Here is a 16,850-nt window from a genome sequence, read left to right as displayed (position 1 = left end):
CCACACCCTGTGTGCAGTCCAGAGTTCACTATCAAAAAATATTTTCTGGAAAAGCTCATAATCAGGGCTTCCTGAAGTTGCCAGCTCTTTTATCTGCCAATTGGCAAAGATTCAGAGATGGAGGTGAAAATTGACAGTGCTGAAGAATAGAGTCCAACAAATGCCCCTCTTATCAAGAAAAATATATTGAACTTATTTAAACAAATGTGCAAATACTCTTGAATCTTTTTCCAGAAGCCCAGTTTACCAAAGCAGAGTAATCTAGGTCTGTTCTGAAATCCTCTTTGCTTCCATAAACAGAATACCCCCAAGTAGGGGGAATATCCAGGAACTTACTGCATTTCTCTGAAGTAGCACATCCATGTGCAGTATTTGTCACGATGTCACTTTACTAGGCCCATGTCATTTTGATTGTCACTGGTTTGGCCTTTCAAACCCCATTATTGCTAGAAGATTTAAAAGCTTTTGGTAGTTTTTCAGGATTTTCTGGTGGCACTGATTACTCCACCCCTCCAAGAAGAAAGATCTCATAATGTTCAGTATGACACTGGTTCAGATTTTAAATCAGCTTCTAACCTAATGTTAAGCAAGATGGTAGTCAGGAACCAATTATTTTAAGGCCCCATGAAGGAAGGATTTACTGTGCCTTATCTTTCTCAGCTGTAGTTCCTGGCATTAGTTCAGCTACTGCAGGGTCTTGAACCAGTGCAATTGTCCATACTTCTTGTTATCCCATTATTTTTCTCTTTTGCTGGGGCAAACTAATCTCTGTTCTCTTTATTCTCTTCTAAAGCATATAATAGAAGAATGAAAAAATTGCCCATCTCCCAGGCTGGAGTAACTTTGCCAGTACTGCTGTAGGATATAATGAAACTTTCAGCCACCACATCACTGTTAATAAAACGGAGACAGCAGTTAAAAAAGTTCTGACAAGAATTTATTAATTTACGGTTGACAACAAATGTGTCTGACAGTGGAATGATGAGATTGCCATATTCTGTACAGAGAGATTTTTCTAGAAATCTTCTTTCCACTGTGTTGACAGAACTTACAGTATAGAAGTTCAGGAGTGGGTGTCAGTTCACAGACTCTCAGCCAGTTACAAGGATGGCTGCATGCCCAGATGAGATGAAGGTTCAGACTTTCTTGCTACTGTTCCTGTTTCTGTGTGTTCACTCTTGCTGAAAAACTAATCAAGCTGTCTGACACCTGGCACAGAAGGGCAGCACTAGGTGTTACCTTCCTGTATTAAGCTGGCTAGGAAATTTTATTACCCAAAAGAAAAGGAAAAAGAAATCTCAAGGAGCTATTTCAAGCTAAAAGCTGGAAGGAAAGAAGCTAGTCAAGCTGAGCCTTCTGTGCTTTTTTTTTTCTGTCCATGCTGAAGGCTGAGAAAAGCCTCCTTCAAACTACAAGAACCTCTATACAACTGGGGGAAAATGGCAGTTGTGTGGTTTCTTTAAAACCACTGCTTTCTGGCAGGTGGGCAGGTACTGACTAGGTGCATTTTGTGCAGAACACTTGCAGATGGATAGATATTGACTGTGAATGGCATTTTGTGCGGAACACTTATTTTTAAAACCTTTAAATACTTTTATGTATATAAGAAAGACATATAAAATCTCTCAAGTACTTTTCCCAAGCCTTAGTTTCCTCATCCACTGGCAAAAAAAAAAAAATAATTAAAGTTTTCTAATCTTCACTTGAGTTGTCAAATTCCTCCCAGTCTGATACGCTCATAACTTCTGATGGAAAGTCAAGGTGATGCTTCATTCGATCTGCGTGCCATTCTGAGAGCCACTTCTCTGATTCCATTAAAATAGCCCTGGGCAACGTGAGGACACAGGCAGCCATCCCAGAAATATCATCCTCCAGCTGGGGTCCTTCCTCCCAACAGTCTCTCTCTGCATCATAAATGTGGACATAGTCCATGCGGATTCCCCTGTTGTGGGATCTGCCTCCCAAGACGTAAATCCTGTTGTCTAAAACCGCGATGCCTGGCTCTCCATGTCCTGCAGGAAGTGGACATACATTTGTCCACTGGTCTGTGCTTGGCTTATAGCAGGCAACCTGTAAAACAAAAAAGAAAAGAGAGAAGCTAAAACTGAACTTGTATCCTAGTGACAGAGCCTGGCTGTAAGGTAAACTGTTTAGGGAGGAATATCATCAGTCTTTTTTGCCAGAGTGTTGATAATGGAGACAGCATATGACCATCTAATACAAGTACAGTGCTCAGCAGAAAATTGTGCATAGTTGCCACATAGCTCTGGAATCACAAATTCTGACCCTGTTGCTGGAGTAACAGCTGTATGTCATTCCAAAAATGTATACAAAAGTGAGAGAGATGGGGACACGTGCTAATATAAGCCCGGACATAATGCACCTGTTTGCATTAGAGAAAAAATGCTGGAACATACAAATATGATAAATCTGCTAAGCTGCCTCTGCACCATATGTTGGAGAGTTTTAGATTTCGTTGGCTACCTACTTGGCTAACTGCTTTTGTTTCTAGGCACCTTCTTATCATTCACATACACTCTGCAGCTAGATTTAATTCTGCCATCTCCACTGGCTCTATAAAAAGTTACTTTTTGTCTCTTCTTTTCAAGTCTCTAGTAGTTCTAGAGGCTAGAATAAGGTTCAAGAGAATTCTCTCCAGACATCCCTTACCATCAGATACCACACATTTTAATTGCATTATACAACTGCCATCCAACATATCCTTAACAGCCTTGCCCTGCAATTACACATTGGTAATTCAAAAGTTCTCCACTTAGAAAAAAAGCACATAAAGACAGCATGAAGTAAATTAAACTGATGTGCTACTTACTGGGCATATGCATGCCAATGAAGCTATCCATCAGAGATGCTTTAAAATTGGTAAGAATTTCAAGTGCTAGAGCTTTAATGCTTTGTGGGTGAGACAAAGTGTTCAAGACAGAATAAATAAATCATTGCCTGTTCTGCAGGTGAGTGGGGGAGAGGTCATCCAACAGCCATTGCTGAGCAGCCAGTTTTATTTGCACACTTAGCAGGAGAAAGACATTACACCTAAATGCCAGCATCCATGAGAAAGCAAGAACAGACACAGGTGTGACATGGTCTCACCTGGTGAACGTCCCTCCTGTAGCCAGAATCGTTGTTGCTTCCCCCGATGACGTAGAGCTTTCCCAGCAGTGCAGCCATCCCGTGCCACGCCCGTCTCACTGGGCCGTCTGCCAGGACATCCCAGCGGTCAGTCCTTGGGTCATAGCACTGCAGCTCCTTCAAATAATCCTCTCCTCTCCTCCCACAGGTGATGTACATCTTCCCATCCAGCGCTGCTCCTGCATGGGCGTACACCTGCACCACCACACCAATGGCAAAGCAAGAGGTTGAGGTCTGGATTTATGGACTTCTCCCAGTTTTGAAGTAGGGAATAGACATGAAGGGAGTGATATTCCTCATGAGTTACACAGAAATCAGAAGTAGAAAGGATTTTCTTATGGACAGTTCTAAGATAATATTACAGTGGATTTCTGAATGAAACACAGTAGAATTTTGGAAACTTCCAGAACAGCAGCATCCTCTGTCTTTATTGTTCCTTGATTAGAAGATCATTCATACTATAACTTTACTCCCTAATCTACTTAGAAGCCTTTTTAATTGGTGATTTTTCTTATACAAGCACTGTTATCAAGAATGCAAATTATTCTACTTAGTAGCACTCAATTCAGGCTTTTAATATTTTCAGCACTGACACACATTTATTATTTGTTTTATTAATAGTTTTAAGGATTAACACAATAAAGCTGCAGGCAAAATCAACAAGCAACAGGAAAAATAAGCATTTAACTGGAAAATGTAATTTACATATGCTATTATTTTATTTTCTTGTTGTCCATTTATTGCATATACAGAGTTTACTACTTTCCATCTGAATATCAGCAATTAAAAGTTACACCTGAGAAAAACATCTAGCAAGATTAAATCAAGAACTGGGGAATTGTGGTAGCGTGTGTGGCTAATGCACTCCTTACCTCCTTCTTCAGAGGTGTCACATATTCCCAAGTGTTGGTTTTAGGATCATACCTCTCCACTTCCCTCAGGTCTTCATGGTAATCTCGGCCTGCGACAGCATAAATATAGTTGTCCACGACACAAACACTGAGGTCAGCGTGCTCTTGCTGCAGGGACTGGATCTGGAACCATCTGTTGTGTCGTGGGTCATACCTTGGAAAAGAGTGAGACCAAAGAAAATTATTCCTGCAGCCAGAGAATCACTGCTGGAATACCAGACAGTTCCATGAATGTGGGTTACTGCACTGTCTTCAGCTGAAATTGAGCTCATCTGTAAGTGATGTGAAATTTGGCCTTGCCGGCATTTTATTATTAGCAAAGTTGTTTTATTCTATTTATAGGAGACAAATTTAAACAGCATTTTAGCTGACACCATCATGCTGTAAAAGCCTAGGTTTTCCATTATCTTGTACACTGCTGTGTATGTGGGTTACATATCACAATCTCTATTTGCACAAAGCCATTCTACGAGGTAACACAGTCTAAAAATAACACAAAGACTGAATCTGGATCTTCAAAAAGGGCATAAATATGTGGTGGGTTCTTTGATTCTTTTCCCCAAATATCTGCTGCTCAAAGTGAATCTCATTATTCACTTTCACATCAAACTATCTCTCTCATCTGGAAATTTTAGTTACATAGAAAACTGGTGGAGAATTGAAACTATGCATGCCATAAAATAACAGCAACTCAGCTAAGACTTGTAAAAATGAGCACAACATAAAGGCAAAAGGGTTTATATCTGTTTTTGCAATGTAATGGGTGTGAAGATCTAAACTTGATCCTTCCTCTTGCTCTTTTCCCTGTCACACAGTAATGTAAAACGACTCTGGAATGTTGCTGTTGTGCACACAGATTTTTGAAAATCTGTTAGCAATAGCATTTTATTTAAAATGCTTTTGTACTGGGACAAGAACTATACATAGAAAACTTCCAAAAAATGCTAGTCAGAGAACATCTAGACAACCCAGAGTTCAGGTTCATTACTACTTCCCACACTTTTAATACTTCCCTCCTCCAACAAGGCAGAAAGAAGCACGAGTAATACTCTTGAATGAGTACCTGTTTCTACACTGTCAGGCTTGGCTTGGTCTCATAAGCACTGCTGGGAGCTGCCTGTTACTATGAAGCTCAGTTCTTGTGTTTTCTTTCAGTAAGGCTCCTGCTCAGTTCCTAATCTTTGGGCTGGCAAGTGTACTGACTGTCTACTGGCTTACTGACTCAGAAATGGGCAATGGTGGCAATAAAATGAATAGCAGGATTATCCTTATCTTACCTCCAACATCTTGACTCCGCTCGAAAACCACTTACATTGTTGTCTCCACCAATTAAATATACAAAATTATTGAGAACAGCAATCCCTTGGTTGGACATTCTGGGGGCTAGCGCAGCTGTAAAGTGCCTCCACTCCCCCAACAAGGGGTTCAGATATTTGGCTTGATCACTGAGGACAATGGATGGAGTAGAATGCATCCCTCCAAATCCCACTACACACTGGAACTCTGATCTCAGCTGTGTCTGGGAGCTCTGAAGCATTGGCTGAAGACATTCATTCTTGTGGTACATTAATGCATCTGCAACTGTATCCTTTAAAGGACATGGACTTAATTTGTCGTGAAGCCTTTGCAGGATCTGGGGTTCCATCAGAGGAAAACGAACTGTCTCAAGTAGCTTAAGGGGCTCCATCAGGGAGACCTGATCTGTCTCCAGTTCCTCTGGAGAATAGTGATAAAAAAGTGCTCCATCATAAACTTCAAACTCATAGTTAACCTCCAAACGGTTGCTGCTGAGAAGGGAGTAGACCTTCTGCAGGGGTAGCTGTCGGTACACTTGTGTCCTTGAGAAAGCTGTAAAGTTCTTCAAAATGTAGGAGTCCAGCTGCTCACTCAAATGCCTCAAGTCATAGTGGTCAGCTAGTCTGTACACATCAAGGATGTTCTCTTCATCTACCCAGGACATGAGGAAATCACAACAGAATTTAATGACTTCTGGAATCTGCAAGAGAGAGAGAGAGAGAGAGAGAGATATTTTTCATTTCAGATACCACCTGCCCCACGCTTGAGGGACAGGGGACTGAAGCCTGGGATGACTTTAAGGAAATGATCCACAAAATGGCTGCTCTCTTCACAGTCTGACCACCACGCTCACTTGTGCCCTGTTCACCTTTCTCCAGAGAAACAGAACTCAGTGTGGCTATGAAGATGAATGTAATACAGCTCTTCTAGCCACACTGTACTGCAAGACTGAGTTTGGCTTCAGGTGCAGCAGCAGTGTGTCTTCCAAGACACGTGGGACACTGGGCAGCAGGGCTGCCTCTGCAGCCTGCCCTGGAGCAGTCAGCAAAACAGATACAGAGGACATGGTGATTCCATCTGTGTTTGTTTTTTCAGAACACTACAAACACACTATATCAAAGATTGTAACAAATACATCACTCAAGAGCTTAGGAAGCCATTGGAAAGGAAAATGAGTATTTAGTATTGTCTTCTGAACACAATTTGAAGTTGTATCTGGCAGGAGGAACTACTGGCAAACAAAGAACTAACTGCTGTCCAGGAGCCTCTCTGCTAATAAAGTGTGTAAAAACCAACCAAAGCAAGCACTCACAAAGTTTAAGATTTGGTACTAAAGCTTTGTGCAGCAGTTAGCTGCAGGGGAAATTAGGGAAAAAACCCTTGTCTTAAAAGCACATGAACCCTGCACTTAGTGCAAACCATAGTGGCAGGATTTCCTGTAGTGATGGAGTCAGGAGAGGTCATGTGCCTGTGGACTCACTTGGGGATGACCTTGAGCAGCACAACAATTTCTGAGCCTCAAACCCTATTCTTTACCATAGGCCAGGGATATTCTCTTTCAGGGAAGCTTTCATAAGTAGCTCAGTGAAAGTGGATGCTATATAAAATGCTCCTCTAGATGAAATGGGTAATGTCTTAAGTAAAGAAACCATTGGCACAAATGAGATGTACACCCATTCATTGTCCCTACCCTTCCACAGTTAGTTCCAGTGGATACAGCATCCCAAAAATCCTTCTTATCGTGTCCATGCTCCTGCTCACCTCTTAACCCTCCCTCTAACCAGATATCCATGTTTTCTGTTTCTTTCATCATTGCTTTTGTTTCCTGTTTCTTTTTTGTCACATCTCCCAGTACCTCACCTGAAGTTGACAGGCTGCAGCTAAGGTTTCCTGTACACTGTTCACACTGAGTTCCAGCTCAGAAGTGTAAATGAAGTTCAAGATTTTACACATTGCATTGTAGGAGATGCCATGAATATGAACTTCTTCTTGTTCCATCTCTCTCAATCCTCCTGCAAACATTCCTCTGCAAAACAGACAAGGGCACATGCTATGGCAGATTTGCAGTGAAGCAATTTCCAGTTTGCTGATCTTATGTTGTCCTGGGAACATAAAAAATATTCAGAAATACAAAAACCTAGCTAGACATTTTAATGTGATTACCTCTTCTCTAAGTTAAGAGTACAGGCATTTAGGAGCTAAGAAAGTAACTCTTCATTGTGCAGGAAAACAGTAGGGGCAACCAAGAAGGTACAACAGGTGAAGGACTTAAATACAGACCCATTATATATGGATAGTCAATGGTCAAAGGCACATACTCTGGGTGTGGGGAAAGAGGAAACACAGAGGAATTGGGACAGTGGGAATTTTTTTCTAAGGTAGAACAGATCTTCCTTGAAACTTAGAAGTTTGTCTGGATTGTCTTGGGTGTTTGGTCTATGAAAACAAAGGAACTGCTAATCAAATTGATTGGGGACTGCCTGGTTTAATGGCCAGTGAGTCACCTCCAGTGAGTTTTTGTGTATTATGCAATGGTCTCCACAAGTCTTACAATGCTAAGGATATGTTAAAAGCCACTTAGAGTGCTCTTAAGCAGAAGACACCAGTTCAGACAGTCTCTCCTCTTTATAAACCTCCAAGTACCACAGTGAATTTAGTGGAGGTAAGCTCAGTGTGCAGGAACAAGAGCTCTATTTCTGCAGAGAAATAACAGAGAGATGAATAAAGCCATAGTTAGTACTGTGAAACAGCCTCAGCTCCATCTTACAGGTCCGATTTTAGATTCAGAAGGAGTATGCCCAGACAGAAGATTTGGATGTTGCTGTTTTGACTGACAGTCACACTCATGCTTGTTACTGAAGCGTACCTGAAGTAGTCACAGGACGCGGCCAGAAGGATGCGATGAGCCTCGATGGGTTTGTCTTCCACCACCAGAACCACATCGAAGAGGATGCTGCTGTCCCGGAGAGACACCAGGCCGCTGAGCAGCGCCTGCGAGTGCTCTGCACTGCGGTAAGTGTTGCTGCTGCGCTGCTGGAGAGAGGGCTCCAGTGGAGCTTTGTGTGCCTGAGTCAGCTCCTGATCCTCCGCCATCCCAGGCAGAAGTGCTCAGCCACCAGCTGCAGCAGAATGAAATCTGTGAGACAACAGAATCAGCAAAGGTTTGTGCCTTTTGCTTTACAAACGCTCCTCTGACCCTTGCCTGTCACTGAAAATAAAAAGCAACTCTTCAGTCAATGGAGAGATTTCTGTCCTGAACAAATTATTCCAAACTATACTGAAAACAGACAGATGGACACCAGCACACCAAAGTGGCAGAATAAGGTTTTCCAAAAACAAGTATTCTGACTCCTGGGTTTTCAGACCAATATCAGAGTGTGTGTCCCATGGGTATTTTTTTTTCTTAGCAAGAGTTTCACTTCCCAATCCATTATCAAAACCCCCTGTTTCTTTTGCACTTCTGCATCATCTGCAACAAAAAATGGACCAAATTTTTGCCAAATTTGAAATTGCCTAATATTCTCAGGTAACTTTTCTGCAATATAAACTGTACCTTCCATCTTTCTCGTAATATTTTACCAGAGAATCAGAAAGATCTCCTCTCTCAGTGTGTTTGCTTTTTCCATTTTCTGTAGCTGAGCACATTTCCAACCATAATTGTACAAAACACTGTATGAAACTGTATGCTTCAAAGTGAGTTTCTTTATTTTGGCAACTTCAAGCTAGCTTGCACAACTACTTTCCTGTGAGTCCCTGCAGAGAGGAGGTATTTCCTCCAGAATGGGCACTGTCCAAGGCTATCCTGTACCTTTTTCTAGTGCTGCCACTGACACACTGGGAAGGTCCCCTAATTGGGAAACACCTGTAAAAAGCTATCTGGAAGTGACTGTGTTTTATGTCTATGGTTAAGCAATCAAAATCTCATGAATCCTGTTCTACCATCCTGTAATTTACCCTGTCCATTGTCTCTGAAGAATGTCAGAAGTCGTAGCAGTCAGAACTTATAGACTCTATCCAGTTGTCAGAGCACATTAAAAAACACCCCCCATTAACAAAAGGAAGTAAGTGAGCTGATATGGCTGCTAACACATTCATAAGATCCTCTCTTCAGCAGCCTGGGAAATAGCTTAGTGCCACAAGGGATAGTCACAAGGGGTTAGCAGCAGTCAGGGAAGCAAAAGAGAACAAACTCAGCAAATCCAAACAGTGAAGCAATGGAACCATTGTTTAATTGTGCCAGCCATAGGCAGTGAGTGCAGCACCGCAGATCTCTCAAAATACTGCAGGTATTCTGGGTATGGCAGCAAGGAAGGAGCTACCCAGATGACACCAAAAAATATGAAAATGTTTATTAGTCTGCCTGAGAAAGTTACCCTACAAACAAAAGGAAGGTGGTGTTGCATGGTGAATGGGATGGAAAACCCCTGAGAAAGCGTATAAATGTTTATCTGCTCTTTATCTGCCAGCAAAACCAAGACAGCAGCTGAGAAGAGGAGCTCTGACAAGACAGCCTTCTGAGGAGCACTCAGGTCGATTAGAGAGGGAAAACTATCCATGATCAGCTGAAGAGATGAGTAATGGGTTATTTTTCATGACAGGCTGATGCTTTTCCTAGAAATCAAATGAAAGCAGACAAAACATTACTGTATCATTGCATTTGCTCCTGGGGAATACAAAGAGTGATGGATTGAGGCAAGGGAAATAATCTAGTAAGAAAGGCAAGTAAAACAGTGAGTGTTACATGATGTTGATCAGAAATTTCCCATTTCACTGAAAGGAAATAAATGCAGCAAAACCAAAGTAGGGTGATCTATGGTCCAAATGAGGAACTGATTAACTCTGTTAAATGTGGTTAAAGCTCCAAAACAGGTTACATCTTTTCCTCTTCTTAGAGAGATGTATCAAAAGAAGTCCCTATGGAAGTAAAACCACTGTATTAAAAAGCAGAAGAAAAAGCAACAAATTAACTATTTTCTGAATCCAAAAATGGATTTGAAAATCCATTCAATTTGGAATCTCATGGAGAGGGGAAACAGCATGACCTGTGATACAATCTTCTAGTGTATCATATACTGCAGTCACTGGAGAGAGAGAGGCCAAGGCAAGGTGAGAGAAAAGAAAACTACACAGGCCACTGAAGCCCTGTAAACAAGTGTTAGCAAAGAAATGTATTTTAGGAGCAGCAGGTTATAGAGATACATGCAGGGTAGAGTGGGAAACCCATATAATAATGCAAACCTTTATTTATTTAATTTTAATTAATATGACTGTAGATACTGTTCAGAATACACTCTCTATCTGAATAATCTTAAAAAGTAACAGAAAAGGGATGAAGCTTTCAGTAAGTAAAGCGCCAGAAGAGAGCTGATCTTACAGATGTGGTAACTGGAACCAGGAAGATTAAATGGTATTAAGAAAGAGAGAAAATATAAATAAATTAAAGGATAAATCATTCAGTGATTCTGTAGCCAGAATGAGCATTAGTATCTGAATAGCTCTCAGTAACAAGTGAGGGCTGTCTTGGAGATCTGCAGGGAGTTTATCTCACATTTAGTTTGAATAGATACAGACTTGAATTATGCCACAACTATTAACAAGAGCTGAACAAACCTGCTCTGCCATGACCACCTAGTGTGGGCAAAAGAGATGCTGGGAGTGCAGCTGAACCATCCTCCACAACTGATTTTTGGCTGGTTAACAGTTGAACCTACAGATATTTTGCTACGCTCAAATTTCTGAATTCTGGCAGTCCTCACCTCCTGTTTTCAGCTTCTGCCCCTGGGTTGTACCTCGGCTGTCACTGCTGAGCTGGACTGTCCCTCAGGGTGGTCACTCAGGCTTGCACATCATTCTAATGAACTGCTCCCAGCCTATAAAGGTGAACATTTGTAGTATTAGTCCATAAACTCTGCCTGACATATGTGGTTAAGTCTTCTTTGAGCCAAAAGCCAAGGAAAGCTTCCTAACTCCTGCCTAGATAGATTCAGGAGCTGGTAGAAAAGAGGTGTAAGACCTAGAAGAGTAGAGAAGAGCACAGGGTTGCTGTGGGGGATGTGGCCAGAAGGATTCCCTGAGCTGAGTGTGCTCAGCTCTGGAACAGCTGCACCAGGAGCAGCTGGGGTCCGGTGGGCAGGAGGGTGCAAAGAGCGGCTGCTGAGGCTGGGTTAGTGGGGTTCTGTTGTGTTCTTCTTTGAAAGAGAAGTGGGATGGATTTGGCATTTGAATTTTCTGGATTAAATGCAGTGTGTTTGCTGAGCTGATTGATAATTTTGTGTATTTCTTTGGGTATTGTTGTAAATGTTGATTACAAAATTGCTGAAGAGGGATATTGCTGTTAGCACAGCACCCTGCTTCTCAAACTGTGTGGTCTGACCAGTGTGCTTTCTGCCTTTGTTACTGTCTAAAAATCTCTTTTGCTTAATCTTTTTTAAAAAAAACACAAAAAAACCCCAAAGCTGCCTAAATGTAATGTAAGCAGGACAGTTCTGGATGGAGAGACAGAGCAGGTTTTTTCCCTCTATCCTGAGCTTCTCTACTGTCAGCTTCTTGTTTGTAGGATGTACTCGAGGCCTCTCTGCTCTCTTCTCTTCTTGTGAAAACAGCTCTGTGACTGAAACAAGTTCTTAGAAATTTGAGTAATATGTTCTTTCTTTTCCTGAGATAGTTTCTCAGTGCTGGTCAGCTGTTAGCATTGGGCACCAGTGGCTGAGTACTGCAGAACTAACCCAGAAGGTGGGGAAAATGAGGAATCCTTTGAGTTCACTGTGCTTCTTTAACAGCAGCAAAGATTAAAAGTGTTCTCTCATGTTCTGTGAGATCTTGTCTGCAGAAACAGGGGAAGGCAAGTGGTTCCAACTTTGAAATTGCAGGGAAAATCAAGCTAGACATTTGCTTTGCTGGCTGCACAATGCATTTGAGCCTGCAGTTATGTTAGTTTGTCTTTTAGAGGATGTGGGTTAATGTAGTGATTAATTTTAAGGTATTATAACTGAGTGTCCAGTACATAAAGAAGAAAGCACATGGGATCAGTAATTGTATGTGCATGTCTACAAGCAAGTGTAGGAAGATGCTGACTGTCACTTTGAATCAAAGAGACAAAAAAACTACAACAGGCAAAAAAATCCCCTATAAATGGCAAAAACCTCAGGGGTACCTAGAAACACAAGACTGCTCTTTTTCAGCAGACTGAAATCTTACACATTCTGTGCCTGGATTCCAACTGAGAACCAAGAGAAGGCAGCCATGCCTTGCAATGGAGGGAGCATGAAAGAAGTTGAGTATTTCCTTCTGTTTCCTGTGTTATATACCAGTGGCCTCTGGTAATAAGCTGTGGACACAGTGAAAGTTACAATGTCTCAGTGACTTGCAGATAACTCTGTGTGGTTGTCTTGTATTCAAATTCTATTTTTACAACATGCTTCTGCAGATTACTGGCATGAAGAAAAGTAGAGGTCTTAGGTTTCTAATTATTCAGCTGAAATAATTCATTAACCACCCATGAAGAGTTGTGGTAATTTTTAAAAAACAAAATCCCCTCTCTGATCAACAACAGAATACTTGCTTTCACAGTAGAGGTATGTGGCTTATGACTGAGGAAGTTGTCACTGGGACAGGAGGAATTTAGGGAATGCACTGTAGTTTGATCAATGGCAAAATGGTGAGAAACTGGTATGGTGGTTTGCTCTTGTGCTTACTGAAAATCCTTATCCTTTTAAGAACACAAGGTGTAGGAATGGAGTAACTCAACTAGAAGCAGAGAGGAAGGGAAAAGTTAAAGGTATGGCAAACTGGACATGGTAGAGGAGAATGCAGTGTCTGTCCTAATGACATTTTTCAACACAGATCAGTTGTCACACCATGATGTCCCTGTGCTGCCAGTACAGCTAACTCAGCCTCTATTTTCTGGTGAGGGATGCTGTGCTTTCATGTGGTGGGGATCATTTTCAGTGCTGAAGTCAGTTGTTGGTGTTGTGTGGTAATGATACACACCTAGCCAAGTATTCACCCCTTGTTTGACCAGCATCCAGGTCAGAGAGATGCTCCCACTGTGAGGTGCATGTGTGGATTTGGGGGTGTCTTTTTGTAAAGTTGTGCTGGCAGCCTTGAGTCTCTACTGTAGAGAAATGGCTGGATGCAGGAAGGATTAACCAAGTTAGTTTCTATGGAAACTCAGACATTTTTGTATTCAAGAGCTCGTGGCTGTCAGTTACATCACTACAAAGAGGTGTTTTACGCAGATAGTGATATTTTCTCGTGCATCAGCTGTGCCCAAAATAAACTCGAGCTTGCTGGTGTCGGGTATCCAAATCTGTTTAGCTTACTGCCATATGGACAGGTGGCTCCAGCTTGGTGGGGGTCCCATGCTTTCTTAGAAGTGTGGAATAATTGAGACTGGAAAGAAACTTGGGAGGTCTCTGGTCCAATCTGTGCTCAAAGCAGGGAATCCTTTAAAATCGGGTCAGGATGTGGACAACCTTGTCTAGTCAAGTGCAAAATCTCCATCCTTGTCTTTAGTCAGAAAACTGATGGTTTAGCCACCAGATTTGTTTCTTCTTTAGCTGTCTGATTTTTTTTCCTGCAATTTGTGACACTTGCCTCTCATCACTGGCAGGGATGACTCTCCACAAAGGAGAGTTTGGCTCTACATTGTCCTGTGCCCATTAGGTAGCTTAAAAAATGTCAACTGGCTCTGCCTTATTCTTTTGCCCTGTGCTGAACAAATCCAGTGTTCTTGCCTTGCAGGTGCTTGTACCTTCTAAGTGCTCCTGCCCTGTATGGTTCCTCCACTGAATTCTCAGGTTTTTCTTTCAGTATTGAGCTCAAAACTGGGCACAGTATTCCAATTTTTGGGGATTATGAGTGCTCAATAGAATGGGAAAAAATAATTTCACGTGACCTACTGGCTGTGCTCTTGTTAACACAGCCCAGTATGAAGCTGGACCCCACTGGAGAAATCATATTCCACTAGCTGCTTGTCAGAACCCCCAGAGTCTCTTCTTCCAAAGCTGCCTTGCAGCCAGGCTTGTCTTCTACCTGCTGTGATACCTGGAGTTACTCTTACCCAGCATGACTTTGCTTTTGCTGTTAAAAATGATGTATTTCCTCTTGGTCCCCTCCTAGAGCTTGCTGTCCTCTTTCTTGCAGGCCATATTCACCAGAGCTTTTCCCTGACACACAACAACCAGTGTGGTGTGCTGGTTGGGATCCAAATTAAATAGGCCCTTTAAAGTCTTAATGCATTGGAGGAATCTGAAAATCTGCGCCCTAAGGCTTCCCACACCTTCCTCTCTCCCTAGGGAGTAACAAGGATTAGGATTTAAACCAGGCTTCAGCTGCAAGCCTGACAAAACAAGATACAGGGCTGGAGCAAAATGCTGAGCCTTGGGGGCTGCAGATGCCAGCAGGCAGAACCTGGCTACAGACCAGAATTTTAACGGGGCAGAGGACACACAAACAAACACATCAACTAAATCAGGGAGTGTGCAGAAAGGGGAGGCAGCTGGCTGCCTGCCAAAATAGTTGGGAAAACAAATGTGTTGCTACAAACAACAATAAAATGAAAAGCTAAACTATTGTTCATTCTAACTGGAGTGCAAATACCAGAATAATTCATCAACTACGTGATAATTTGTAATGGGCACTTGTGAGATTGCTACATAGAAGACAATTGAGTTCATATTAATTGGAGACAATACTTAAGCCCATTTCATGCTTTTTCAAGGAAAAGGGAAGAAAGGTAAAGGGGAGGCAGAAGCTTTTATCAGTGATTCTTTCAGAATCCCTCTATGAATTCACAACTGTGCAAAAATAAGTATTCTAAAATACTCCATTTTAGGAACCTTCTACAAATACAAGAAACAGCCCAAACAACTCCTTTTGACCGAGGTCCCCACAAAAAGAAAGAAAGGAGGATATCTGGTATTATATAATAGCTCAGCATTATTTTTGAGCACCCAAATGCTGATGTGTTTTTGCCTGCTCTGTACACACAGCCTTGCCTTACGTCGCTGATGGAAATATGCAGAAACACACTCTGAACTGACTTTCTGAGCCATTTTCAGTTTCTAGCATTAGTAGTATACTTGAATTGTGGGAGGAGACCAAAAGGCGTGGCTCGGGAAACAGCTTTTGCAAACTATGCTGGCTCACAAATGTTGGCATTCATTCCTTTCAGCAAACACCTTGGGGGGTTTGCTGCTTTTCCTCCCCCCAACACATTACAAGTTATTTCTAAGACATATCCAGAATCAAAAACCTCATTTAAAATGTACATGACAACACCACCATGAAGTATATCTATATTTAAATAAATGGATGTTTAAAAGTATTTTTTCCTCCCATGAATAGTAGTATGACCTAACGAATATGAGCTTTCTAATTTGAGTGTTTTACCTTATCTGTAAAAGATTTGCAACTTACCCATATTCACAGAACTGTAATGTTTTCTGTTGTGTATTTTTTGTGTAATTTATAAATTAGCCAATATGCTCAAAGAATTTTGAGGAACTCAGGTGTCTGCCAAGACTTGAACCTGATTTATTGATTTGCTTACATCACATAATGACTTTTTAAATCTTCTAACAAACAAGGAGGAAAAAAAAATAGAAAGTAATTATTTCTATGCCAAACACAACACTTAAATGACCTGGAAGTGAGCAAGGGCCTCTTCCAGCACTTTCCAGCTCCAGTTTCTCATGAAGATGAATATTTTCATACTATTCACCACATTAATTTTGTTCTGGCAGGCGTCTGTGGGGTTCTAACCCGTGACTTATACATTTCCCATCAGTGACACGGAATGAGTTTTCTCTGCAGGGGAAGGTGACCTGGAATTGCACAGCACTCAGTGAGGCAGCCTGGCTCTAGAGCAACCCTGTGACCAAGAGGTCAAAGGCAGGTGGAGCACAGTTCTGGTTTTATTTTCTGTTGCCGATCTGGCAATGCCTTTGCCGGTGCTGACACCGCCGAGCTCCCCCTCCCGTGCCGGCAGCCCAGGCACCCGGGCCCGCCTCCACTGCCGGCCGCCCTCAGCGCCTCCTGCCCCAGGGCTGCCCGGCCCGGCCCGGCCCGGCGCTGCTCCGGCACCTGCTCTGGCCGTGTATCCCTCCCGGTATCCCCCGGTGTCCCCGGGCAGCAGGACACGGCCCGGGCCCGAGGGGTGGGGTCGGCCCGGGACACGCTCCCACGCGCGGCCCCGGGGAACGGCAGCGCCGGTGCCGGCAGGGGAGCCCCGGGCAGCCCGGCCGGGGCCCGCACTCCCTCGCCCCCGCCGCAGCACCTACCGAGAGCGGCGGCGGCGCCTCCGCCTTCATGTGCGACCCGGAACCACCGGGCGAGGGAGGGGCGGTGGCGGCCGGAACCGAGGCGGGCGGCGTGGGCGGCCCCAGCGCCGCCCGGGTAGGTGCCGCGGCTGTGCCCGGTGAATGCCGGGCCAGTGACCGCCGCGGGGAACCCGGGGCTGCCGCGGCCGCCACCCTCGAGGGCAGTGCGGGGCTC

General features: G+C 43.0%; 1 protein-coding gene across 4 annotated transcripts; it reads right to left on the bottom strand.

Moving 5' to 3' along the window:
* Nucleotides 1–820: 820 nt before the first annotated feature.
* KLHL22 (kelch like family member 22) lies at nucleotides 821–16,782 on the bottom strand. 4 transcript variants are annotated; one of them, XM_058851581.1, is made up of 8 exons: nucleotides 16,637–16,762; nucleotides 11,111–11,224; nucleotides 8,221–8,473; nucleotides 7,215–7,380; nucleotides 5,336–6,054; nucleotides 4,020–4,212; nucleotides 3,109–3,342; nucleotides 821–2,070 (listed from the first exon to the last, which is right to left on the bottom strand). In XM_058851581.1, the coding sequence occupies exons 3-8, from the start codon at nucleotides 8,445–8,447 to the stop codon at nucleotides 1,693–1,695; spliced, it is 1,917 nt and encodes a 638-aa protein (XP_058707564.1). In that variant the 5' UTR covers nucleotides 8,448–8,473; nucleotides 11,111–11,224; nucleotides 16,637–16,762; the 3' UTR covers nucleotides 821–1,692. The 4 variants fall into 4 exon arrangements, with proteins under 4 accessions (XP_058707564.1, XP_058707563.1, XP_058707561.1 ...); XM_058851580.1 differs by having other exon boundaries at nucleotides 822–2,070; nucleotides 8,221–8,490; XM_058851578.1 differs by lacking the exon at nucleotides 11,111–11,224 and having other exon boundaries at nucleotides 822–2,070; nucleotides 16,637–16,782.
* Between the last annotated feature and the right edge of the window lie 68 nt (nucleotides 16,783–16,850).

Source organism: Poecile atricapillus, chromosome 16 (assembly GCF_030490865.1).
Source record: "Poecile atricapillus isolate bPoeAtr1 chromosome 16, bPoeAtr1.hap1, whole genome shotgun sequence".
Lineage (NCBI taxonomy): Eukaryota > Metazoa > Chordata > Aves > Passeriformes > Paridae > Poecile > Poecile atricapillus.
Note: the sequence above shows the minus strand (reverse complement) of the source record. Positions and strands in the feature narration are given on the sequence as shown.